Below are 22,382 nucleotides of genomic sequence, written 5' to 3'. Positions count from 1 at the left end.
AGCGAAACGTCCTCACGTCAAGCAACCCAGTCCAGTCGAAGATTCAAGCTTCTCTACTATGGAAACCACCTGGACAACTAGAGCCTACACAGAAACACTCTACTTGATAGAGGTTGGGCCTTATTCTTCTCTGGAGTTGCCCAGGGTGTGAGGTGCCGGGCAGGTGTGGGGATACTCACGAGTTCCCTGCTGAGCGCTGCTACGTTGGCGTTTCCCCACAGTACATGAAAAGGTTGCCTCCCTGCACCTTCAGTTGGCCAGGGGGGGATCTGAATGTTGTTTGTGCGTATGCACCGAACAGCAGTTTGGAGTATTTGGCCTTCTTTGAGTCCCTGAATGGAGTCCTGTATGGGGCTCCCGTGGGGTACTCCATTGTTCTGCTGGGGAACTTCAACACACATGTAGGCAATGACAGACACCTGGAGAGCTGTGACTGAGAGGAACGGCCTCCCCAATTGACATCTGTGCTCGCCATGGACTGTCCATAACAAACACAATGTCTGAACATAAAGATGCTCATGAGTGTACATGGTACCAGAGCACTCTAGGCCGAAGATCAATGATCAATTTTGTGATTGTCTCATCTGTTTTGAGGCTGCATGTTCTGGAAATTCAGGTGAAGAGAGGGGCAGAGCTGTCAATTGTTCATCTGGTGGTGAGTTGGATCAGAGGGTGGGGGAGAACTTTGGACAGACCTGGTAAGCCCAAACGGACAGTGCGGGTGAACTGCGAACGTCTGGAGGAGCCCACTGTCTGACAGAGCTTTTCTAGCATCCCTGTGGAGGTTGGGGGCATTGAACCAGAATGGGAAATGTTCAAACCTTCCACTGTTGAAGCTGCAGCAGGGAGCTGTCGCCTGAAGGTCTTAGGTGCCTCAGGGGGTGGCAACCCTCCAACACCATGGTGGACACCTGTGGTCAGGGAAGCCGTCCAAGTGAAGGAGGAGTCCTTCCGGGATATGCTATCTCTGAGGGCTCCAGAGGCAGTTGCAAGGTACCGACAGGCCCAAAGGCTGACAGCCTCTGATGTGGAAGGAGTTCAGAGCAACCATGGAAGACTTTCGGTCGGAACCAAGGTGCTTCTGGTGGAATGTGAGGCACCTCAGGAGGGGAAAACAGGGAACCATCCAAGCTGTCCACAGTAAGGATGGGACTCTGTTGACCTCAACTGAGGATGTACTCTGCCGCTGGAAGGAACACTGAGGAACTCTGCATCTGTTCGGAGCACCCTCTATAGTAGGGGCAGAGCTGGAATTTCTCTGGTGGAAGTCAATGAGGTAGTCAAACACACAAGGCTGCTTACCAAAAAATGATGCAATCGACAGGCCTGAAAAAGTTCACGCATGCGCACGAAGGTTCAAGGTTTGCTCATGCAAGCACACGTGATTCAAATCCATCAGGTTTTTGCAAAAAATAAAAAGCTCCGATACTTTTCTAACAGACCTCGTATCGTCTGCTCTGGCACTTTTTGGTGTCAGAAGTGGGATGCAAATTGAGACGAGGTGTGCTCTGTTTTGCTTTTTTGTTAAAAGTAGAATTGTTGTTAGTGTTTAATTTGTGTTTGTGTTTTTTTTTTTTCTTTTTCAGGACAAAGCAGCAGTTGGCTTCTGTGGAAGTGATTTCCTCTCTGATTTTGGCCTCACCTTGAAGCCACGGTCACACCGGGCGCGACGCGAGCGACAGCAGCGACAGGTTGCCATGTAATCCCTATGGAAGGACGCGTTGTGGCGCCAAGCCACGCAGCACGACACAATGGACGCAAATGAAGCGACGTGAGTGAAGCGATTTTGAGCGATTGGCGCGTTTGTGGCGCGATACTGTATCGCGTCATGTCGCGTTGCCCTCCTCCCCAAGTTGAAAAATCTGAACTTTTTCGTGTGGTCGCACTGTGATGACCAATCAGGGACTGGATATGTAGTGACGTGGAGATGTCTGGAGTTTGACTGAGTTGGATTTGAACATGTCCTGTCTCTGGTAGCAGCCTGTGAGCAGGACTTATGTCCCTTTTTATCCTTTATTTCACAATTATGACAGAGTTTGGGGGAAGAGCGAGCAGCAGCCCCACAGCAAGGGGAGCGGGTCTTTTCTTTTTACGTGCACGTGCAAGCGAATCGTCCCTGAAGATTATTTTAATAATTAACTACATAGATGTAAATGGTACTGGATTTAAATGGACTGCATTTATATAGCGTTTTTCCATCTGTATCAGACGCTCAAAGCGCTTTACAATTATGCCTCAAATTCACCCCGATGTCAGGGTGCTGCCATACAAGGCGCTCACTACACACCGGGAGCAATAGGGGATTAAAGGCCTTGCCCAAGGGCACTTAGTGATTTTGCAGTCAGGCGGGGATTTGAACCCATGATCTTCTGGTCTCGAGCCCAACACCTTAACCACTAGACTATCACCCCCCCCCCCCGCATATAGATGTATAATAAAGCAAATGGTGACTGGTTTCTAAACACAATTATGACAGTTTTTTGGGGAAGAGCGAAGAGCAGGCCCACAGCAATCAGCGGATTGTTTTTTTTTTTTTTTTTTTTTTAACATGTGCCCGCGTGATTGGGACAGGAGGTCCTCAAACTGGGTCGGGCAGAGGCGGAAGGACCGCTGAAAGCGGCCGTCATCCAGACGCAGCTCCTGCAGCAAATAATGATACTCCCCGACTTGAGAACGTCTCATGACGTTTGTTAGCTTTCCACAACAACTTGCTCCGTGTGATCAAGGTCCGTCATGTTAACTTGACTGACAACCGGAGCCGGCGAGTGGAATGGAAGCTCCTCCTATTTGATGATGCACTGGGGTGAATTTTCGCAGCGAAAGCAGAGCAACACACCGGGCGATGGTGGCGCGTCCGTTACCACGCGACCAATGTGAACTTGTGGCAACTGGTGGCGCCCGGTGTGAATGCGGCATTAGGGTGGAAAAGTTTCGGGTGTGTGGTGAAGTGGACTGGGGAAATGGTGCCAATAAGCAACAGTGTTGGTAATGATAGGTCAAACTTCTGACACCACCCTGGGAGTTTAGCCCAGGGAACTCTACACTCAAATCCAAGCGCACAGGTCCATTGCAGAAAGAGGCAGTAGGAGTGGTTATCAGTACAAGTGTAATTTATTAGTGCTGGTTTATATTTTTTATTTAAAAAAATGGAAGCTATAAAATTAGGAGTCTACACATCATCTAAAACACAATCTCATGAACTGGACACCAGAGGGCACCCTTGCGTCACCCAGTCTCAGCCATATCATCAAGGTGACAAAACATCCACAGCGACCATAAACCTCAGAGCAAAGCAGCAGTAACGTCCCGCAGAGCATCAATCCGCTGCCTCACTCCTCTCCACCATGGACCTGAGGTCTAACCTGCTGCCAGCATGTGGCATCTTGGTGAACGATTCTCCTGGTATGTCTCTGCAGATTCCCAGGGTCCTGGGGATGAATGTCATCCACAGATGTTATGGGAAACTGTTTGGGCAGCATGGGGTTGCCCTGTTTGACTTACTGGAGGTGTCCAAGGCCCCTGAGCGTGTCACACAGGCGTTTCAAAGGTGTCACGAAGCTAGTGCTATTGCTGGCTGAGGAGCAGGTAAAGCTAAGGTTCATGGGAGAGAAGTTTGTCGGATTCCAGGTGAGGTGATGAAGTTTGTTACAGCCACATGTTCAGAGCGGTATTCTGGTGGGGTGGCCCTGTTTGAGCTTGTAGTCTGGCCTGCCTGTGTCTCCTGTTGTGGTACAAGTGGAGCGGGGTACAGCCTACATTCTGGTGATGAATGTGGGGTCCTCAGATGTGTGGCTTCCTGAGTGAGTGAGTGAGTGAGTGAAGAGAGAGATAGTGGACATAAAGGACAGCAACAAGTACCGAGGAATCCCACAAGCCAATCAGAACCACGATGAAGATGGAAAGTTAGTCACAGCCAAATAGTTCCAGAAGGTCAGACAGGTGCTGAGAAGCCAGCTCAATGTAGGAATAAGATCTAAGCCATTAATACATATGTTCTACCAATCATCAGATACACAGATGGAAAAATAATATGGCCACAGGAGGAGATAGATACCACTGATGTCAAGACATGAAAACTCCTCATAGTGCACAGAGGTTTCTACTCAAATTCTAGCACTCTGAGGCTCAATGAGCAGCCGAAGGAGGGAGGACAAGGATTAGTGAGTGTCAGAGACATGATCCAAGATGAGACAAGGAACATCTATGAATACACCAGAAAGGCGTCACCCCAAGATCAGCTGCTTCAAGAGTGTCTGAAAGTTACAAGCTGAATGAAATGAGGTGGGCTTCATAGATAATTGGCAAAGCTTCTGGGGAAAACCTGGTCTTGTTAGGAGAGACGGCATCCATCCCACTTTGGATGGAGCAGCTCTCATTTCTAAAAATCTGGCCAATTTTCTTAAATCCTCCAAACCGTGACTATCCAGGGTTGGGACCAGGAAGAAGAGTTGTAGTCTTACACACCTCTCTGCAGCTTCTCTCCCCCTGCCATCCCCTCATTACCCCATCCCCGTAGAGACGGTGCCTGCTCCCAGACCACCAATAACCAGCAAAAATCTATTTAAGCATAAAAATTCAAAAAGAAAAAATAATATAGCACCTTCAACTGCACCACAGACTAAAACAGTTAATGTGGTCTATTAAACATTAGGTCTCTCTCTTCTAAGTCCCTGTTAGTAAATGATATAATAATTGATCAACATATTGATTTATTCTGCCTTACAGAAACCTGGTTACAGTAGGATGAATATGTTAGTTTAAATGAGTCAACACCCCCGAGTCACACTAACTGCCAGAATGCTCGTAGCACGGGCCGAGGCGGAGGATTAGCAGCAATCTTCCATTCCAGCTTATTAATTAATCAAAAACCCAGACAGAGCTTTAATTCATTTGAAAGCTTGACTCTTAGTCTTGTCCATCCAAATTGGAAGTCCCAAAAACCAGTTTTATTTGTTATTATCTATCGTCCACCTGGTCGTTACTGTGAGTTTCTCTGTGAATTTTCAGACCTTTTGTCTGACTTAGTGCTTACCTCAGATAAGATAATTATAGTGGGCGATTTTAACATCCACACAGATGCTGAGAATGACAGCCTCAACACTGCATTTAATCTATTATTAGACTCAATTGGCTTTGCTCAAAATGTAAATGAGTCCACCCACCACTTTAATCATATCTTAGATCTTGTTCTGACTTATGGTATGGAAATAGAAGACTTAACAGTATTCCCTGAAAACTCCCTTCTGTCTGATCATTTCTTAATAACATTTACATTTACTCTGATGGACTACCCAGCAGTGGGGAATAAGTTTCATTACACTAGAAGTCTTTCAGAAAGCACTGTAACTAGGTTTAAGGATATGATTTCTTCTTTATGTTCTCTAATGCCATATACAAACACAGTGCAGAGTAGCTACCTAAACTCTGTAAGTGAGAGAGTATCTCGTCAATAGTTTTACATCCTCATTGAAGACAACGTTGGATGCTGTAGCTCCTCTGAAAAAGAGAGCTTTAAATCAGAAGTGCCTGACTCTGTGGTATAACTCACAAACTCGCATCTTAAAGCAGATAACCCGTAAGTTGAAGAGGAAATGGCGTCTCACTAATTTAGAAGATCTTCACTTAGCCTGGAAAAAGAGTCTGTTGCTCTATAAAAAAGCCCTCCGTAAAGCTAGGACATCTTACTACTCATCACTAATTGAAGAAAATAAGAACAACCCCAGGTTTCTTTTCAGCACTGTAGCCAGGCTGACAAAGAGTCAGAGCTCTATTGAGCCGAGTATTCCTTTAACGTTAACTAGTAATGACTTCATGACTTTCTTTGCTAATAAAATTTTAACTATTAGAGAAAAAATTACTCATAACCATCCCAAAGACGTATCGTTATCTTTGGCTGCTTTCAGTGATGCCGGTATTTGGTTAGACTCTTTCTCTCCGATTGTTCTGTCTGAGTTATTTTCATTAGTTACTTCATCCAAACCATCAACATGTCTATTAGACCCCATTCCTACCAGGCTGCTCAAGGAAGCCCTACCATTATTTAATGCTTCGATCTTAAATATGATCAATCTATCTTTATTAGTTGGCTATGTACCACAGGTTTTTAAGGTGGCAGTAATTAAACCATTACTTAAAAAGCCATCACTTGACCCAGCTATCTTAGCTAATTATAGGCCAATCTCCAACCTTCCTTTTCTCTCAAAAATTCTTGAAAGGGTATTTGTAAAACAGCTAACTGATTATCTGCAGAGGAATGGTCTATTTGAAGAGTTTCAGTCAGGTTTTAGAATTCATCATAGTACAGAAACAGCATTAGTGAAGGTTACAAATGATCTTCTTATGGCCTCAGACAGTGGACTCATCTCTGTGCATGTTCTGTTACACCTCAGTGCTGCTTTTGATACTGTTGACCATAAAATTTTATTACAGAGATTAGAGCATGCCATAGGTATTAAAGGCACTGCGCTGCGGTGGTTTGAATCATATTTATCTAATAGATTACAATTTGTTCATGTAAATGGGGAATCTTCTTCACAGACTAAGGTTAATTATGGAGTTCCACAAGGTTCTGTGCTAGGACTTTATACATGCTTCCCTTAGGCAGTATTATTAGACGGCATTGTTTAAATTTTCATTGTTACGCAGATGATACCCAGCTTTATCTATCCATGAAGCCAGAGGACACACACCAATTAGCTAAACTGCAGGATTGTCTTACAGACATAAAGACATGGATGACCTCTAATTTCCTGCTTTTAAACTCAGATAAAACTGAAGTTATTGTACTTGGCCCCACAAATCTTAGAAACATGGTGTCTAACCAGATCCTTACTCTGGATGGCATTACCCTGACCTCTAGTAGTACTGTGAGAAATCTTGGAGTCATTTTTGATCAGGATATGTCATTCAATGCGCATATTAAACAAATATGTAGGACTGCTTTTTTGTATTTATGCAATATCTCTAAAATTAGAAAGGTCTTGTCTCAGAGTGATGCTGAAAAACTAATTCATGCATTTATTTCCTCTAGGCTGGACTATTGTAATTCATTATTATCAGGTTGTCCTAAAAGTTCCTTGAAAAGCCTTCAGTTAATTCAAAATGCTGCAGCTAGAGTACTAACGGGGACTAGAAGGAGAGAGCATATCTCACCCATATTGGCCTCTCTTCATTGGCTTCCTGTTCATTCTAGAATAGAATTTAAAATTCTTCTTCCTACTTATAAGGTTTTGAATAATCAGGTACCATCTTATCTTAGGGACCTCATAGTACCATATCACCCCAATAGAGTGCTTCGCTCTCAGACTGCAGGCTTACTTGTAGTTCCTAGGGTTTGTAAGAGTAGAATGGGAGGCAGAGCCTTCAGCTTTCAGGCTCCTCTCCTGTGGAACCAGCTCCCAATTCAGATCAGGGAGACAGACACCCTCTCTACTTTTAAGATTAGGCTTAAAACTTTCCTTTTTGCTAAAGCTTATAATTAGGGCTGGATCAGGTGACCCTGAACCATCCCTTAGTTATGCTGCTATAGACTTAGACTGCTGGGGGGTTCCCATGATGCACTGAGTGTTTCTTTCTCCTTTTGCTCTGTATGCACCACTCTGCATTTAATCATTAGTGATTGATCTCTGCTCCCCTCCACAGCATGTCTTTTTCCTGGTTCTCTCCCTTAGCCACAACCAGTCCCAGCAGAAGACTGCCCCTCCCTGAGCCTGGTTCTGCTGGAGGTTTCTTCCTGTTAAAAGGGAGTTTTTCCTTTCCACTGTCGCCAAGTGCTTGTTCACAGGGGGTCGTTTTGACCGTTGGGGTTTTTACGTAATTATTGTATGGCCTTGCCTTACAATATAAAGCACCTTGGGGCAACTGTTTGTTGTGATTTGGCGCTATATAAATAAAATTGATTGAACTGATTGATTGAATGAAGTTCTTGGGTCTGTTTGTATTCACAGCTGTTGTCAGTCTCAGTTCCAGAATATCTGAACTCCTGCCACTGACATCTGGTTCTAAATGACTGTTTGGACCTGAGTTGCTGGCTGGTTGTGGTCCTCTATCGTCCTCTCTATCAGCTTCTGATTCTTCTTTGTCTTTCGGCTGTTCCCGTTAGGGGTCGCCACAGCAGATCAATTGTTTCCATCTCACCCTGTCCTCTGTATCTTCCTCTGTCACACCAACCACCTGCATGTCCTCCCTCAGCACATCCACAAACCCCTTCTTTAGCCTCGCTCTTCTCCTCCTGCCTGGTGGCTCCATCCTCAGCATCCTTCTCCCTATATACCCAGGGTCCCTCCTCTGCACATGTCCAAACCGTCCCACCTGAGCTGTCCCTCTGATATGTTCATTCCTAATCTTGTCCATTCGTGTCACTCCCAAAGAGAATCTCAACATCTTCAGCTCTGCCACCTCCAGCTCTGCCTCCTGTCTTTTTGTTAGTGCCACCGTCTTTAAACCATACAACATAGCTGGTCTCACTACTGTTTTGTAAACTTTCCCCTTCACTCTTGCTGATATTCTTTGGTCACAAATCACTCCTGCCACCTTTCTCCATCCACTCCACCCTGCCTGCACTCTCTTCATCACCTCTTTACCACACTCTCCATTACTTTGAACAGTTGACCCCAAATATTTAAACTCATCTACTTTCACCACTTCTACTCCTTGTAACTGCACTATTCCACTGGGCTCCCTCCCATTCACACACATGTACTCAGTCTTGCTTTTACTGACTTTCATTCCCCTTCTCTCCAAAGCATATCTCCACCTCTCCAAACTAGACTCAACTTGCTCTCTAATCTCACTACAGATCACAATGTCATCTGCAAACATCATAGTCCATGGGGACTCCTGTCTAATCTCATCCATCAACCTGTCCATCACCACTGCAAACAAGAAAGGACTCAGAGCTGATCCTTGGTGTAATCCCACCTCCACCTTGAATGAGTCTGTCATTCAGACTGCGCATTTTACCACAGTCACACTATTCTTGTACATGTCCTGCACTACCCTAACATACTTCTCTGCCACTCCAGACTTCCTCCTACAGTACCACAGCTCTTCTTTTGGCACCCTATCATAAGCTTTTTCTAAGTCCACAAACACACAATGTAACTCTTTCTGGCCTTCTCTGTACTTCTCCAACAGTATACTCAGAGCAAACATTGCATCTGTAGTGCTCTTTCTCAGTATGAAACATGTTGCTGCTCACAGATCTTCACCTGTTTTCTAAGCCTAGCTTCTACTACTCTTTCCCATAACTTCATGCTGTGGCTGATCAACTTTATGCCTCTGTAGTTACTGCAGCTCTGCACATCACCCTTGTTCTTGAAAATAGGAACCAGCACACTTCGTCTCCACTCCTCCTTTTATTAAACAATCTGGCTAGAAACTCTACTGCCATCTCTCCTAGACATTTCCATGCCTCCACTGGAATGTCATCTGGACCAACTGCCTTTCCACTCTTCATCCTCTTCATAGCAGCCCTCACTTCTTCCTTGCTAATCTCTTGTACTTCCTGATTTACTCTCACCACATCATCCAACCTTTTCTCTCGCTCATTTTCTTTATTCGTCAGCTCTTCAAAATATTCCCTCCACCTTCTCAGCACACACTCCTCATTTGTCAGCACATTACCATGTGCATCTTTTACCACCCTAACGTGCTGCACATCCTTTCCAGCTCGGTCCCTTTGTCTGGCCAATCGGTACAAGTCCTTTTCTCCTTCCTTACTATTCAACTTCTTGTAGAGCTCACAATATGCCTTTTCCTTCACTTTTGCCACTTCTCTTTTTGCCTTACACCACATCCCCTTGTACTCCTGTCTACTTTCTTCATTTCTCCTACTATCCCAAAATGTTTTCGCCAACCTCTTTCTCCTTATGCTTTCCTGGACCTCTTCATTGCACCACCAAGTCTCCTTATCTTCCTTCCACTGTCCAGATGTCATACCCAGTACTGTCCTAGCTGTCTCCCTCACCACATCTGCAGTACTTATCCAGTTGTCAAAAATTGCTTCCCCTCAAACCAGTGCTTCTCTAACCTGATCGCTAAATTTCACAAAACAGTCTTCCTCCTTCAGCTTCCACCATCTGATCTTTTGTTGAACTCTCACTCTCTTCTTCTTCTTTACCTCTAAAGTCATCCTACAAACAACCATCCTATGCTGTCTAACACTCTCTACTGCCAACACCTTACAGTCTCTGATTTCTTTTAGCTTGCATCTCCTATAAAGAATGTAGTCCACCTGTGTGCACCTTCCTCCACTCATATATGTTACCCTGTGCTCCTCCCTTTTCTTAAAGTAGGTACTGACCACAGCCATTTCCATCCTTTTTGCAAAATCAACTACCATCTGTCCTTCCCCATTTCTATCCTTGATACCATATCTACCTATTACTTCCTCATCACCTCTGTTCCCTTCACCAACATGCCCATTGAAGTCCGCTCCCATCACCACTCTTTCATGCTTGGGCACACTCTCCACCACCTCATCTAACACACTCCAGAAATCTTTCTCCTTCATCTCACAACCTACCTGTGCACTGATGATATTCATCATCACCCCTTCAACTTCCAACTTCACACTCATCACCCTGTCAGACACTCGCTTAACCTCCAACACACTTTTAACATACTCTTCCTTTAAAATGACCCCAACTAGGCCTGAGCGATTATGTGATCGTGATCAATGATCGTGATAAATTTCAGGTCGATTACGATGATCAGCTCTGAGCATATTTTTCGATTACACGTGCACATTGTTGCAATACACATATAATACAGTTGGTGGCGCCAATGCAACACTACAGATGCAAACCACCATCATACTCGATGAAGAAGAAGCACGTGGTCACATGCGTGACAACAGCCAATCAGAGACGACCTTTTACTTCTTCGCTTCTGTTTCGCGTTCTAAACAGCATGAGCGAACATGGAGTTAAACGCGGAGCTGAGAGCAGCGAAACCACTGAGTTCAGTGAGCGAAACAGATGTCAGCCATGACTTGGAGTTATTCTCCGAAGATGACGCTATTGTTGGGAAGAAAAGTCACTCAACGTCGGTTGTGTGGCATTGGTTTGGATATCTCCAAAGTGACACGGAGCAAATTAAGCCAATGTGCAAGGTATGTCGGCGGTCAGTGCCCTCAAAAACCGGCAACACAACAAATCTGTTTAATCATCTGAAGAAGTACCACCCAAGTGATTATACGGAAAGCATGAACATGCGAGCGGAGTCTTCACAGTCTGCCACTGCCTCCAGCACACGTAGCATTAGCAGTTCTGCCACTTCGAGTGGTGCAGCCACCGAACCAAAGCAGCAATCAATCGTGTCATCTTTTGCAGCCATTGCACCATATGAGCAACATTCTAAGAGGAGAAAAACTATTACACACACAATTGCTTTTTGCCTTGCAAAAGACATGATGCCTTTAAACTCAGTGGAGAAAGATGGATTTAAGCATTTAATCAAAGTGCTGGACCCGAGGTACCAAATCCCTGGCAGAAAATATTTTTCTCAAACTGCAATGTCACAGCTTTATGATGAATGCCGAGGAAAGCTGGAGACTGAGTTTAAAGATGTGAAATACTTTGCAACTACCAGTGACCTTTGGTCAAGTCGCACATCGGAGCCTTATTTGAGTCTCACAATACATTACATTGACAAGGAGTGGGGTCTTCAAAGCAGGTACTTGTAGACGGCGTATTTTCCAGAGGACCACACTGCCGAAATAATCAGTCAGGGGATGGAGGACGCACTGGAATCATGGGGCCTGGGCCAAGACCAACAGGTGTGCATCACAACAGATAACGGAGCCAACATAGTAAAAGCTGTTGCTCTGAAACGCTGGACTCGGTTGCAGTGTTTTGGTCACCGGCTGCACTCAGCTATAGGTGAGTAAAAAAGAAAGTTGTTCCATATTAATGTTTAGCTTTCAAAATAACAGAATGATACTGGTTATTATTTTACTGATTTACTATTCTTTCTGATGCTATATCTGTTTGACATATCAAGTTTTTGGCTGTCCCTTAATAATTTTTGCTAATAGTTCCTGAATATTTTGAGATATAAAGTATTTTTCAAAATTTATGTGAACTGTTATGATATTGTGTTTATATTAAAAGTTTGTTATTATTATTATATATATATTTTTTTTTTACTTTTACTTTTCTCCAGAGGGAAGCATGAAGGACAAGAGAATTGAGAGAGCCATCACTGTGTCCAAAAAAGTGGTCAGTACTTTTTCTTACTCATGGAAAAAGAAAAGGGCACTAGCAGCTGCTCAGATGAGATGAACTCAAACTGCCAAAGCACAGGTTGATTACAGAATCCCCTACCAGGTGGGGGTCTCGTCATGCCATGATAGCAAGAGTACTGGAGCAGGAGAAGGCTATTGCAAAGGTTTTATCAGATGATCGAAAAAACAGGCATCTGATTCCAACATGGCAGGACATTGATGTTTTGGAGTCTGTCCACAAGGCCCTAAATCCACTTGTTGACTTTACTGATGCCCTTTCAGGAGAAGCATATGTTAGTGTCTCTTGTGTGAAACCTGTCCTTCAGCTCTTCAATGAAGAGGTCTTGAAGCCAGCAGATACTGACACAGACCTTACCAAGGCCATCAAGGGTTCAGTCACCAGCTACCTAAATGAAAAATTTGATGATGCTGCTACTGATGACCTCCTGTGCATGGCAACCCTCGTAGATCCTCGCTTCAAGATTCACTACATCCAGGCTGACAAAGTAGAGACTGTTAGGGCCAATGCTGTCTCTCAAATGTTGGATGAATGGAAGACATCACACTGTAGGTCTGCTACAGCAGTAGAAGCTACAACGTCAGCTACACCAGTAAAAATACAGAAGAAAACACTGGGGAGCTTTTTCAAAAAGCCCTACTCCGTTTCTACTTCTGGTCTAACTGACCAGCAGGCTGTTGAGGCAGAACTAAACAGTTATCTGCAAGCGCCAAATGCAGACAGTGAAACCAATCCGTTGGCATGGTGGAAGACCCACTCCGAAACATATCCCAAAGTTAGCCTATTGGCAAGGCGGTACCTGTGTATTCCTGCCAACAACTCCCCCTCTGAGAGGGCAATATCGTGTCCTGCCACAGGGCAGCTTTAAGGCCAGATGCAGTAGACAGGCTCGTCTTTCTGGCAAAAAACCTAAGCCTAAGTCCTAAATAATGTGCACTAGATAATTTCAACATGTGTAATGTTTACAAGTTTTGCACATTTTATTCAGGTGTTTTGTAGCATGTAAGATGATGCACATTTGAAATAAGTAAAGATTTAACAGTGTACGCTATGTAGCCTCATAACTTGAAAATGATGTTTACATATAATGGTTTTCATTATCCCTGAGGGGCACTTCCAAAAATACCACTGAATGAAAATAGTTTTTATATATATTTTTTATTTAATTTGCTCTATTTCCTTTGTATGTTAATATAATGTTGGGTTTACTGTTTGAAATTTTGACCACAAGGAATGTTGTTGTTTGCAAAAGGCAATTGCAGTATTCAATGCTGCTAATATTTATATGGTTAGATGTTTATTTTGCATTGAGTTTAACTTGAAACTAGCTAGTCTGCACTGTTATTAAAGATTATGGACATTTGCAAGCATATGTAGAATCATTACTTGAAAGTGATAATGTTTACATTTTTTCATTTTCCCCAAGGGGGCAATTTGTTTATTTTGGGTCCTTTATACCAGCAAAAGCACTTGAGTGTAAGCTAGTTGCTGTGTTTTTCTACTTGTTTTACTGTTGAGTGTGTGTGTGTGTGTATATATATATATTCATCATTTAATTTGCTTTGTTTTTACTTCGTATGTTAATAAAATGTTGAAGTTTCTTCAGTTTTCATTGCAGATACTTTAAAACTGGCAGTTTGAAACAAATAAAAAAATCGTGATTATAATTGAGATCGAACGATATGAAAAAAAAATCGTGATCATATTTTTTGCCATATCGCCCAGGGCTAACCCCAACACCATTTCTCTTCCTGTCCTCACCATGGTACAACAACTTGTACCCACCGCCGATACTCCTGCTCTTACTTCCCTTCCACTTGGTCTCTTGCACTCTCCATCAGCTTTTGCTGTCAGTGCTTAATTTAATTTTATTTGGTCAGAGAGACAATGTACATTAATGAACATTTTCTTTTAAAAAGAAATTAAAAAAATAAGAACGTAAATGTACACAATTGCAGTCATAGGCTGACTTTCATTGTCTGCCCCCTGCCAGATGGTACAGGCAAATTCCTAAAATAATAAAACAAAAAAACACATAATAAAATCATAAAAAAATACATAAAATCATATTAAACAACAGTACACTTAGCAACGCTGCTATAACACAGATTGCATCACATTCCCATCTGGCCAAAGGTGGAGCGTCTACGTGGTATGACACAGTCACCTTGGTCAGATGCTCGAGTGGTTCTGGCCGCGGGGCCACAAGAGGAGCAGCGTTTGATAAAGTCTGTGCACAGATGAGCTGCTGGCTACAGGCTCAGCCTCTGCACTCTCATCAGTTTGACGATCCTCTGATAACTCTCAAGCCTGTGGTTTGAAACTCTAGAACTTGGTCTCCAAAACTGCTGAGACAGCTGTGAGGGGGGGGTGCAAGAGTCAATTTATGTACATAAAAATATATTGGGGGGAAAATAAAAAAAGAAATCTAAAGGTGTTTCCACACACTGAAGTCTGGAACAATGTTTGTACAGTTGCAATGAGAAACCCAGTAAATCATTGGGTTTGTTCCTCCTCATTTCCAGTCTTCACAGTGACAGCAGTGAAAGTGAACTTACTGATGGCCTCCTCCAGCTGCTGCTCCTGCTGACTGATGCAGAGATTCTCTTGTTCCTCTTTAATGTCCTCCTGGTCAACACTCAGATTCCCCTCCTGCTGTTCAGGGAGAATTTCTTCTTTAATCAGCAACAACTGCTGCATGTCTGCAAAGAAACAAATTGATATGATTTAGAACAGTGGGCGACGCAGTGGATTAGTGGTTAGCACTGACGCCTCACAGCAAGAAGGTTAGAGGATCACTTTGTCGTGAAATTTTTTACCAAAGACCAATAACGTGCTCATAACCTGCTATGATGATATGCAAATGCCAGAAGATAATCATGTTGTGTATTACTGATAACAGTTAACAGATGTTTTGAAAGACATGTGTTGTGTGCAAAATGTAAGTTTTCTTTAAAAGAAACTGTGAGGCCAGAATTTGGAATTAAGAGTATAATTTGAGTAAAGCACTTAATTTGAAAAAAAAAAAAAGGAAAATTGAATTAAAATCAAATATACGAGGTCTGGTAGAAAACTATCCGACCTTTTTATTTTTTAAAAAACTATATGGATTTGAATCATGTGCGCTTGCATCAGCCAAGCTTGAACCTTCGTGCGCATGCGTGAGTTTTTTCACGCCTGTCGGTTGCATCATTCGCCTGTGGGCAGGCTTTGAGTGAGCACTGGTCCACCCCTCTCGTCGGATTTTCATTGTCAGGGAAATGGCTGAGCGATTGGAGCAGCGCTGAATCAAATTTTTCCAGAAACTGTGAGAGACAGCCAGGTGGAAACCATTCGGAAGATTCAGATGGCTTTCGGTGAGGATACTCTGGGCATCACACAGATTAAGGAGTGGTACAACCGGATTAAAGACGGCCCACAGTGGCGGAGGGCGGCCATCGACAGGCTGAAACGACCAGATCATTTCCAAAGTGAAGGCTGTGTTGATCTGGGACGTCGTCTAACTACCAGAGAAATTGCAGAAAAGCTGGACATAGCACTTTTGCCGCACATTCCACTGTTACAGGAGATTTTGTAATGAAAGACGTGAGGAGGAATTCGCGCGTCGGGACAGAGCCCCAATGTCGCAGAACAAAAAGCACGTCCGTGTTGGAAACCATTCGGAAGATTCAGACGGCTTTCGGTGGCTTTTCAGTCGAGTGAGTATCAGAGAAATTGTGTAACAGCTGGACATGTCACAACTTGAGACTTCCAACACGGATGTGCTTTTTGTTGTGCGCCTTGCCGACGCACGAATTCCTCCGCACGTCTTTCATTACAAAATCTCCTGTAACAGTGGAATGTGCTGCAAAAGTGCTGATGTCCAACTCTTTTGCAATTTCTCTGATAGTCAGAAGACGTCCCGGATCAACACAGCCTTCACTTTGGAAATTATCTGGTCGTTTCAGCCTGTCGATGGCCGCGCGGCGCGCCCTCCGCCACTGTGGGCCGTCTTTAATCCGGTTGTACCGCTCATTAATCTGTGTGACGCCAAGAGTATCCTCACCGAAAGCCGTCTGAATCTTCCGAATGGTTTCCACCTGGCTGTCTCTCACAGTTTCTGGAAAAATTTGATTCAGCGCTGCTCCAATCACTCAGCCATTTCCCTGACAATGAAAATCTGACGAGAGGGGTGGACCGGTGCTCACTCAAAGCCTGCCCACAGGCGAATGACGCAACCGACAGGTGTGAAAAAACTCACGCATGCGCACGAAGGTTCAAGCTTGGCTGATGCAAGCGCACATGATTCAAATCCATATAGTTTTTTTAAAAAATAAAAAGGTCGGATAGTTTTCTAACAGACCTCGTATCAGTGAAAATGATGATAATTTGGGTTTAAATTCAGAGTATAACTACACAAGGCCTGATTTCACTGGTTTACAGCCAAAATGCTTCTGAAATGAAGATCAAACTTTACTAATTTTGGGCCACAGAGAATGAAAATGTTTGAAATTGTTGACTGGCTGTAGTTTTAAGAAATGCTACGACAGTGCTACTAAGGATTAATATAAATATAAACCTTTAGCTGATTTTTAGTGTTACAAAAAGAGAACAGGTGAAATATTATACAAACATTCAGAGAAACAAACACTTTTTTTCCCTCAATAAATAACATTACACAAATCTATTCTAAATAGCCTCTAAGGAGAGAGAGAGAGAGAGAGAGAGAGAGACAAAGCATAAAAAGAATGCAAAACCTGAACATAAAGGTACATAAAAGGGTGGTGGGGGGAAGCATGTAGTCTTGATTCTGGGGAGGTCTGGGGGTGCTCCCCCAGAACATTTTTAAAAGAGTGAGTCAAATTTTGTATATTCAGGTGAATTTTAATGGGTATGAAGCCCTCTGAAACAAATACAACTCACTTCAAACTGTCAAGAAAAAAATTCTTTGTCTTCTGTAGTATTTTGATCTGTTGTATTCCGGTACATGTGCCAAAAGGGTGTGTCGCTGGCAGTACAATCAATAAAATACATAATTTGGGCCTAAAGCAATTGACAACGTTGTTCTGCTGTGCACAAAGTAACACTGTCACCCATTTTGAAAACGCATGCTCACTGAGAAACTCAAAACTGGCTTATTCACATTTAAATCGGTAAAATGCTCACTCGTAAAACAAACTCGGGCTGCAACTTGATTATTTTAGTAATCTATTATCTTTTTTGTTTTTTACTTACATGTGAGTTTTGCCATTATTTCTTTAAGTGAGTTATTATTAAAAGGCCTTTATCATGTAACATCAACGTTTGACCTTCCTTGTAACAAAGTTATGATGTTATATTCTCATCAAAAACATACCTGGAGTCAGGTTTTATTTTATTTTGTACATACGAGGTCTGTCCAAAAAGTATCGGACCTTTTTATTTTTTGGGAAAAACCATATGGATTTGAATCACGTGTGATTGCATCCACCAAGCTTGAACCTTAGTGCGCATGTGTGAGTTTTTTCACGCCTGTCGGTTGCGTCATTCGCCTGTGAGCAGGCTTTGTGTGAGCAGTGGTCCACCCCTCTCGTCGGATTTTTATTGCGAATAAATGTCTGAACGATTTGGAGCTTTGCTGCATCAAATTTTTCCAGAAACTGTGAGAGACCTCCAGGTGGACACCATTCGGAAAATTCAAATGGCTTTCAGCGACGATTTTAATAGGGATTACACAGATTAAGGAGTGCTCCAGTCGGTTTAAAGACCGCCCACAGCATCTGAGAGCGCGGCGCACTCCGAGCACCGATCGACAGGCTGAAACCCCGCTGCAACAACCAGATCATTTCCAACGTGAAGGCTTTGTTGATCCGGGACGTCGTCTGACTTTCACAAAAAAGGCAGAAGGCGTGGTCATCAGCACTTTTTTGGCACATTCTACTGTTACAGGAGTTTTTTTCATGGAAAGAGAAGCGGAGGATTGCGCCACCGTGCCGCTCATGGCGCGGGACAAAACCACCTCCGTGTTGGTCTCGCAGGACGGCTTTCAGGTGGCTTTTCAGTTGTGTGACTATCCGAGAAATTGTGTATGAGCTGGACATGCCCCAACAAGTCCTGTGAGGCTTCATCACAGCATTGCTTTGCGCCATGCGGAACCGCCGCGACGCGCAGAATTCCTCTGCTCCTCTTTCCATGACAAAAACTCCTGTAACAGTGGAATGTGCCGTTCATTTCTAAACTGGACGCTGTCTTGAACCGGTATGTCGTCTGACTAGCACAGGAATTGCGGAAGATGTGGACATCAGCACTTTTTCGGCACATTGAGACAGACGTGCAGAGGAATTCCGCGCGTCAGGACGGAGCTGCATGGCGCAAAGCAACGCCGTGATGAAGCCTCACAGGACATGTTGGTGCATGTCCAGCTCATGCTCAATTTCTCGGATATTCACACGACTGAAAAGCCACCGGAAGCCATCTGAAACCCATCTGAAAGCAGTCCTGTGAGACCAACATGGAGGTAGTTTTGTCCCGCGCCATGAGCGGCACAGTGGCGCAATCCTCCGCTTCTCTTTCCATGAAAAAAAAACTCCTGTAACAGTAGAATGTGCCGAAAAAGTGCTGATGTCCACGCCTTCTGCCTTTTTTGTGAAAGTCAGACGACGTCCCGGATCAACAAAGCCTTCACATTGGAAATGATCTGGTTGTTTCAGCGGGGTTTCAGCGTGTCTATCGGCGCTCGGAGTGCGCCGCGCTCTCAGCAGCTGTGGGTGGTCTTTAAACCGGCTGGAGTACTCCTTAATCTGTGTAATCCCCATAAAATCGTCGCTGAAAGCCATCTAAATTTTCCGAATGGTGTCCACCTGGAGGTCTCTCACAGTTTCTGGAAAAACTTGATGCAGCAAAGCTCCAAATCGTTCAGACATTTATTCGCAATAAAAATCAGACGAGAGGGGTGGACCACTGCTCACACAAAGCCTGCTCACAGGCGAATGACGCAACCGACAGGCGTGAAAAAACTCACGCATGCGCACGAAGGTTCAAGCTTGGCTGATGCAATCACACGTGATTCAAATCCATACGGTTTTTGCAAAAAATACAAAAGGTCCGATATTTTTTGGACAGACCTCGTACATACATCACCGACACACCACAAAGATTTCCATCAGCTTTCACTTTCACATTCACAGCTTTTAGATAAAGTATCAAAATAGTTGCTTATTATAGTTTGGTGTGTGTTTTGAATAAATGTGTGTGAAAATTATTTTCTGCTTTATTTTTTCCTTTCTTATTTCTGATTGTAAACCTTTATTACACTTATAAAACACCACTACAGCATATATATTCTCAAAGTACAGGATGTCCTGAAAAAAAAAGAGACATACCACTTGATTGTGGGATGCAGGGTGAGCTTTTAACAGCAATAATAAAGCATTTATGCCAGGCGAGTGAACTGCCCAAAAAATGCCCTCGGACCCCAGATTGTCTCCCTGTGTTCAGTATTTGTCAAAAAAACAAGTGTAATGTTGTGAATGTCACACTGTCAGTTGGCGTACCTTATTTTTTTTTTAATACTTCAGTGTGTGTGCACTGCTTTGAGCTCACACACACATGCTCCCACTAACATTTTTTACCGGTTCATGTTTATTTCATTTGACATTGTACCAAAAGAAACTATCCCTGCGTGTCATCTGTAGCTCCACTCTGTGTACTTTCTTTTCTGTGTTCATGTTGACCGATCTGACGGACAGGGGATTCCCAACTCCCAGGGCCAGTTTACATACATTTGCACATTTTTAGGGGCGTGAAAAGGGAACGTGCTTGAATTCATGCATACGCACACTTTGATCTGGATATTTTTGTGATTATGCCAGTTTCTGGGTTTTGGAGTACACCATGTTTCAGTAGAAAATCCACTAAAGTCTTTGTACATGAGGCCTCAAATGGTGACGCAATGCATCCTGGGTCGATTTTTCCTATATATGGTCGGGAGAATTTGTTTTCCATATTCAGAGTAATTAAATAGTTTCATAGCAGTGGAACACCTGCTCCCACCAACAGATGTTTCACAGAGTTTTGATCAATTCATACCTGAGTTTTGAAGAACCTGTGATGACTGTGGTATTTCATCATCATTTTCAGTCTTCACAGGGACACGAGCAAAACGGAACTTGGTCTTCTCAGTGTCCAGCCAGTGAAGCTGCTGTCCCTCGTTACTTGTCCAGACTTCCTCTCGTTCCTGTTTAACATCCTTCTGGTCGACACTCTGACTCAACTCCTGCTGTTCAGGGAGCATTTCTTCTTTAATCACCAACTGCTGCAACATGTCTGCAAGGAAGCAAATAATATGAAGAACAACATTTGTCAGAGTGAAGACAAACCAGCAGCAGTGTCACCATGAAGTTACTGCACTGATGGAACTGATACTGTGGAATAACACATTAAGCCTCCTTGGTTTAGATTTTTTTTCACATTCTTGATCTGGACCCAGATGATGCTTTCACACAAGTCAGAGGTTCAGTCCAGTTGAAGAAATGTTTGATACTTGTTAAAGTTTGATCATCGTCACCTTGTTTGTAAAAAAAAACCTGTACAAATGTGCCACGAACAATCACAGCTGAGCGCAGTCTGCTGCGAGCTGCACTTTGTCTGGTCACAGAACACTCTCAGGTCCTGAATGAGAACCACCCAGACAGACAGCTGGTCCAACCCCCCTCATCAAAGTAAGGATCTGATCTCATCCTGCCAAAGGCAACTACGAGACAAATTGTTTGATTTTGCTGGGTGGCGCTCCTCCCTCGCATAACTCACAGGGCGTTGTGTTTGTATTCTAGTGAGATGACAAGGCTCCTCCCAGTTTTCTCTCAGATGAGTCACTGGAGTCACTGCTCAGACTCCTCACATAAGACATTTATGAGGGGGGGGGGGGGGGTGATGGGCCACACATAATCTGCCATGGGAGCACACAAAAATAGCAGAGATTATTGGAGAGGAACAGCCACTTCTGGAAGTGACAGAGCTGTTGCCAACTTTTTTTTAATCTGGAGGGCTCTCTCTCTTTCTCTCTGTCTTGTCCCCCCAACTCTCTCTGTCCCTCTCCCTCCCTCTGAGTATGTGTGATGGGAGTTCTTTGACGTGCTCGTTGTGAGGACGATACATGATCATTGAGGAAATACGATGACTTTCTTTCATTAAATGGCACTCTGCTCAAATCCAGCTCCAACAGCATTCATGTGTCTGTAAACCGAGAGAATCCTCCTTTTAAATGCCGTGCCATGGAAATGTGATGACCAGTGGCGGCTGGCCCATAGGGGGCGCTCGGGCCCTGCCCTCCTAAATGTGGAGGGGAAAAGTCATAATATATATATTTAAAAAGTATTATCAATGTCAGTTTTACTTAATAGTATGTGCCTACATGTAATATGAATGATTAAAACAACACTTCCTCCAACTGATTCTCATTCAACAGTGCATTTCCACCGACAGAAGCAGAGAATGTATCATTCCTCGTCTTGGGCGCTCATTCAAAGCGCCCTTGAAGTGCAGCGAAATAACCAATTGCATGTAGTTGCTAGGGAAAATTAATGAATATTTGGCAAATCAACATTGCCAAAATTAATGGCTTTTGGGCGCCGGAATTTTAGCCCTTGCTATAAAAATGCAGGAACGTTAGATTACAGTCAGTGATATATGAGACGCTGCAGCTGCTGTCAGTCAGGAAGAGATGATGGTGATGACGACGTTTGGGTTATATTTATTTATTTTTATTTTGTCTCCGTGTATTTTGCTGGAGTAAGTTGAAGAACTCTTCGGAGGTTTAAAACGGGACAAAAGTAATCAAATCAATGACACCAAAGTTTGGCGGGGATCCTTTTGGAGGCGCATGGAGGTGCGCACATCAGATCTTTCTCATGGTTTAATGACAATTGCACATCCCGGTTGGAGGAGAGTCGTTTGTCTGACTCGTTATAAACCGTGTCAGGCTTCATTCACACTGTCAGCGCGCACACGTCACGGAGGCTGCTGATCTGCACGGATGAAAAGGAGCGCATCCACCTCTTCAGGTGAGCTGACGAGCTGCTTCGATTTATTCCCGAATATTGCTCCTGGTGTGGAAACGAGGGTGAAAATTTAAGATAAAACGAATGAGTGATGTTTTTTTGTTTGTTTTAGGGGGTCAAA

The 22,382-nt window shown here is 43.6% G+C and overlaps 1 protein-coding gene across 1 annotated transcript in view; it reads right to left on the bottom strand.

Moving 5' to 3' along the window:
• The window catches only part of LOC117530232 (putative mediator of RNA polymerase II transcription subunit 26), a 792,446-nt gene that overhangs the window by 582,707 nt on the left and 187,357 nt on the right, over nucleotides 1-22,382 (bottom strand). The window contains exon 3 of the mRNA XM_034193160.1: nucleotides 20,292-20,528. Within this exon, the coding sequence (XP_034049051.1) occupies nucleotides 20,292-20,528 (237 nt within the window). The remainder of the gene's footprint in view (nucleotides 1-20,291; nucleotides 20,529-22,382) is intronic.

The sequence above is a fragment of the Thalassophryne amazonica genome, chromosome 18 (assembly GCF_902500255.1).
Source record: "Thalassophryne amazonica chromosome 18, fThaAma1.1, whole genome shotgun sequence".
Lineage (NCBI taxonomy): Eukaryota > Metazoa > Chordata > Actinopteri > Batrachoidiformes > Batrachoididae > Thalassophryne > Thalassophryne amazonica.
This window is presented reverse-complemented; position numbering and strand designations above follow the sequence as displayed.